Source organism: Ctenocephalides felis, unplaced genomic scaffold, assembly GCF_003426905.1.
Source record: "Ctenocephalides felis isolate EL2017-DRISC unplaced genomic scaffold, ASM342690v1 CF-g0.4_SCAFFOLD_01604, whole genome shotgun sequence".
NCBI classification, from domain to species: domain Eukaryota; kingdom Metazoa; phylum Arthropoda; class Insecta; order Siphonaptera; family Pulicidae; genus Ctenocephalides; species Ctenocephalides felis.
The window spans coordinates 14798365-14804292 of record NW_020537758.1 but is presented as its reverse complement, the minus strand read 5'-3'; the positions used below and the strand labels follow the sequence as shown (position 1 = coordinate 14804292).

Below are 5928 nucleotides of genomic sequence, written 5' to 3'. Positions count from 1 at the left end.
TAATTCATTCATGGTTGAATCTTAAATTAAATTTATGATTATATTATTTATATTATATAAATATATTTGCTATTGTGCGATATATGAATTCCAGATTTTTTGTATTTCTTAGAATAATTTGAAAATTCGTTCAAGGTTTTCTTTTATTTTTAGCTTAGCAAAATTATATGGAATTCACCTTAATTCTATATAAACGTTAATTATTTGAAAAATATCTAGATAAAGATCATTCACAAATTCTCATTTCGTACAAATTTTCTTCAAAATGTAATACAGTTGGATTAAAAATATCCTCGGTCTACGCGTTTTAACACTTTGGGGACGGCTGTCCACCTCAGTGGACAAACATACTCTGTGAGACACAGGCTATTTTATAAACAATGACTCAGTTTACATCGAAAAGTGGAAAAAATTACATATAGCAGTGATAAACAGTATTGTATTTTGAAATTAATTTTAAATTATTTTAGTAGTATATTCAGCCTTTTTCTTTGCTATATGGTCTTTTTCTTAATATTGGCGAATGTGCCGATTCTCCTTCAATAATCCAGTTTGACATACATCAACAAACACCCCGACTACAAATACCAAGCAATATAAGACATCCAATAGATCATTTTACTTTATATTTTATAAATGAATTATTAGACAATATAATAGAAAAAACAAACCACTATGGCAGCACAAAAATGAACAAATATACTGATTAATCAGTGGCATATTCTAAATGCGAGTGAAAGAAAAAGGGATTGTATTGCCTGTTCTGACAGAAAAGCACCAGGAGGGAGGGGGCGAACAACATTTTATTGTAAAACATGTCAAAATCGACCAGCATGCATTTTGGAAATTGTTTTGAACGTCACCATTCTTTATAAAATGATCAAAAATAAATTAATATTAAAAATGTATGTCCTTCAATGACCACAAATTTTTATCAAACAAATTGCATAACATACACAATGAAATCAAGTTTACAGCCGGTAAAGTAGATTGTTTTGAAATCGGTGCCGTCCCGAAAGTGTTAAAATTTTCGTATCTAATAAAAACTCAAATTTAAATTACATCAATCATTTACCCAAACCCTATATGAAATGGGAACTTGCTAAATAAGTATACGGCATCGGCATCGGAATCGAATCAACTTTATATTATTTTCGTACGTTTTATAGATGCAAACGTTGATCGTTCAACACCCCGTCAGTTGTCTGCTCCGCCAGTATATATGTTTCCTTGAACGTCGGGGCGTTTACGACTTTTGGGGTAGGTCGTCAAAACGAAAACGCGCGCGAAACGAAATGACAGAGTCAGGCGAAAGGACGCACCTAACTCAAACTAAGCGACTTCGACCTCGAAAAGGTACGACGGACTCCCGACGCAGACAAGTTATAGGACGATCTGAGAAACTTAAACTGTGGGAAAATGAAATATTGAAATTATTTGGTATTTTTATCACTTGGTTATACCGAGTTCATAAATGCAAATTACTGCGATTTTCTGCATCTCCAATGATTTGGAGTGACTTTCCACAAAAATACCTTTGAAAAAATGAAGGAGCAGTTGTCCCATCAGATTAACTTTGATATGATGAGTTTTTTACTAAATAATGTTAACAAACTGGAGTAAACATAATATTTATATATGTCGCTAAAAGGCAGCATAAAGTCTGTTATGGCTCTAAATTTATTTCACGTTTCACGAAAGAAACTAGTGAGAAGACTCGAAAGTAAAGCCCCATCGTCCTAGAGTGGACTATGGGGCTTCTATGGAAAAAAACAAGTGAAATAATTTACAGTAAGGTAAGTAGTATCTAAACTACATGGAGATAATATAAGACGTTTACAATTTTTTCTTAACACGGTTTGATGTGGTTCATTTATATTTGGATGGTCCACTCTGGTTAGCAACACCTCTTTTCTATTCATTATATATATGAAATGTTTTTAGTCAAACTAATAGTGGCCTTAAATGCTCAATTATTTTACTATGTTAGTTAAGTATATCTTTACGCGCAAGAACACTTCTATATGATATTTAAATATATAGTATGAATTATAGCAATATTATTATTCTAAAACAACTATAATTAAATAATATATCATTCAGTTATAGAGATGATAAAAAATACTAATTCTCGATTCCAAAGTCTGAGCATAGTATATAAGATTATTCTTTAGTCCAATAAGAAAATCTTTTGTATTTCCAAAGACAATATTTTAAAAGCTTTTAAGAAGTAAATTTTCAATGTTGACATTGAAATCTTTATTATATTTTCTCATAATAAACAAAATTTTGGTTAGTGTTCACTGTTCAGTAAGCTACCGGCTTTTTAACAACGTGTTCCGTGTTCAAATCCACGTTTGAGACAACCTGATATCAAGCAGCAGTGATATTCATTTTATTCAAAAATATAAATCATAATGTACCACCGTTTTTTTTAATAAAATAACCTTTTATCATCACTATAAGGCAGAGCAATCATTACATTGCCTCCGAATACATCAAAATAGATTGTCAAAGCAAGTAAACCATTGGGTTTCCTTAAAAATAGCATCATACGGAAGAAGTATCAGCAGATTATATAATTCTTCATTTATATTGTTGTTCGAAGAAAAATCATAGAAAAATGTGAATAAAATTTTCAAAAACGCCCTTCCCTTATTTTGATACAGAATGTTCAATCCGATATTGAAAAACTACCACTCATAATTTGCAATGAGTTAACTAAATTAATAAGGTTATTGTTAATTATCTCATTTAAAATATTGATAACCAAGACATTGGTTTACCATTAATTTTAATCAAAATTTTAAAAATTCAACCCTATAGGGCAATTTCTCAAATTCACTCTAGTAGTTTTCACTTTGTCTTGATAAATCTTTAAGTATTTTTGGATTAAGTTAATTCTTAAGAATATTTATTATAAATAAATAGAATGCTCATGAATGAACAAAATAATGAAATAAAAATATATTTATTCAAATTTCCTTTCTTTCCAGAATGAATTTTGGAATTTTGGAAAATGATGAGAAATACTTTGAGAACTTGCAGTACATATAAAACGAAGTGATAAACTGATAACGTTTCCGTATCCATGGTATTCGGGCTATAAAGAGGTCGTATATGAACAAAACACAAACTTGGATCAAAACATTCGCACGTGCATCAATACGACTGTCGGATAACATCTTCTACGGGATTAGATCTTATGGGATTAGTCTCGTCCTAGACTAGATTTCGAGAGGGTATTGATTCTGATTCGAACATTTACAAAGTAAAGTCAAATGGTCCTATTTATGAAAATGTTTCTGCTTCGGGAAGTTATATTGTCGTATAATACAAGGAAACTGGAGAATTTTGAAAATTGAGTGCTTATAAGGACCGTTTGCGCAATACTAAAGTCCAATGCTTTTAGTAGTTTGCCAGAGAAGATGATATTTAGTTAACAATAGTTTGTACAATATAGATATCAGAGTTATATTTTGGAATAGATTCCACTAGCAAAGGTCGAGTATTAAACAAAAAAAACTTTTTTTAATTATCCTCTAAGGTCTAAGGTAATGTTATTAAAACCAACCAAAATCTAATTTAATACTGTAATTAATGCATTAGTCCAATAAAAATTGTTTTAGTATGCAACCAAGACAACAGTTTGGTCTAAAGATAAAAACAAATTATATCCCCATCCACATATAATAAAAACGTGTAAACAATCCATTAACACTACATAACAACCTTTTCTCATTTGATAATTATAATGGATCATTTATTTATGATTGATACTTCAATTAAGTTTATCAAAATTTGCATAAGACTTAAATGATATTTTTAATGGAAATTAAAATATGCAGATTGAAATAATTCAAATTAAAGTGGTTGTGTATGCATCAAGAGTGGATATCATGGATATGACTCTGGAGGATTAGTTACCAGACTAGTCTTAAAAGGATTAGAATCCGTTGAAAACACTAGGAATGAACTTTACAAAGTAGAGAAAGGATTTATAAACGTTTTATTAACGCTTAATATCAAGTCTGGCGTTTATAATTTATTGCGCGCATGTCTATTAGGATTACCATTCAAAAATAAGAACTAAAAAATTTTTAAGCATAAATATAATATACAAGTTATATAATGAACTACATGACTTTAGACCGGAAAAATGCAAAAATAGTGGGAGCATAAATAGAGAATTATATATATCAATGTTTTTATTATTAGAACTTTAATTTAATAAACAATAATATGATATCCGTAAATCATTGTTAAATTCAATAACCTCTCACGCATATTTACACGTCGCCCAAAAAACGTTATTTTTTCAACTTGTCGGAACTCGGACGCACTTTGACTTTATTTTTTTCATCCTTATCCACTCGCCAATATTTTCCTGATTCATTTGGATTGACGGAGACAAATTGAGTATCATTTTTTTACACATCCAAACATATTATATCAGGCTAAAAATGATCGATCGATTACCGAGCTGACCACAAGATTACAGAGAACAACGCGTTTTAAAAGAAATAAAATAAACTGCATCGATACGTGATGAATAACATGGTGCAAATGCCGTTATTTTAATAACATACGATGATCTTGGTAGTACATGTATAAATTGTACATTGCCTCGGGGATGGGTGTAACGTGTCGATGTTCGAAAGTCACAGATATTGAAGGTTTCGGTGTTGCAACTTAATTTAATGCGAATTTAAAAGACATAATTGAGATAAATGGTAATAATATTATTTATGATGTTTCGATGCAAGAAACAGAATCAATAAGGTTCAGGTGGAAGTTTCTTAAACGCGATAATGGATTTTTTTTAAATACCGAAAGAAGGTGCGTGCATGATACATGACCATTGTGACATAGTGATGAACAAATACGAATTCAACAAAGTCGAATCCCATATCGATTTTTATCAAGAATTCTCATCTCTAATTCTTTGGTTTCTCGGACACGGACTTAGACCGAGTTGTCTGTCGTTCCGCGACCTACTCAATATTTCTCTCTCCAAGTCGCTAAATAGCCCTGATGCTTTTATTGAACTTGTATTTTATATGTATGATTTTTAATGAACTGTTTATTGTGCTCTCTAGACTCTATAGACTTCAATTCCTCAACTGTAGCACCTGCTGCTCAATGGAAATTAACTGGATATATTTATGCTATTAAGAAGCAAATCCAATTACAAAAAATTTAAGTAACTTCCACCTCCGCGACGCCCAACAATTTATCTTGTATCCTCAATACTTTCCTGGATATCTTGTCCCAGAATCGCTCTCCTCGCTCACTAATTTAGTCAAATGAATGGCAGAGACGATACGATGCCGAAGACAAACTCTATGTGGAATTAATATGCCTTAGAACGAAGAAGAACACATTCTAATTAAGGGAACAGCCATCAGAGAGAGTCAGACACGCCGAAGTTTCCAAGTTTTATGTCGCGCACAACAGCAATAATCATCCTTGGCGTTGTCTGGCATTTGGTGTCATTTCCAGAAAGGATAGAGTACTGTGCCGAAATAATGTAATGGACATTGTACATCTTTGGAACTGAATTTGGAGAAGAATTGTGTTATATCTGGGATTAAGCAATGACTCAACTACTCATAGCACTTACAAGTCGGAAGTTGAACGGCTCAGGTAAAAATTATATATAAGTTAGGTCTGGGCACAAAGGTCCAATGTGTGCTTTTATCAATTATGCTATGAAAACCAAACCAACTATATAACAACAAATAGCGCATATCAAACCGACAATCATTGTACTATATTCAGTCAAATTTCCATCCAATTCGTTATTATAAAAATATGTTTTTTGCTATTTTGTGCTAGAATTGGCACCTCAGTCTTGACATGATTTCAGCCCTCCTAGCCATCGGAAATGCAAAAAATCAAAATATTATTAATCTAAAATGATGTCGC

At 31.5% G+C, this 5928-nt stretch overlaps 1 protein-coding gene across 1 annotated transcript in view; it reads left to right on the top strand.

Annotated features, from left to right (window-relative positions):
* LOC113373400 (doublesex- and mab-3-related transcription factor 1-like) overlaps positions 1 to 5203 on the top strand; it is a 9032-nt gene extending 3829 nt beyond the window's left edge. The window contains exon 2 of the mRNA XM_026613701.1: positions 5100 to 5203. Within this exon, the coding sequence (XP_026469486.1) occupies positions 5100 to 5203 (104 nt within the window). The remainder of the gene's footprint in view (positions 1 to 5099) is intronic.
* The last annotated feature ends 725 nt before the right edge of the window (positions 5204 to 5928 follow it).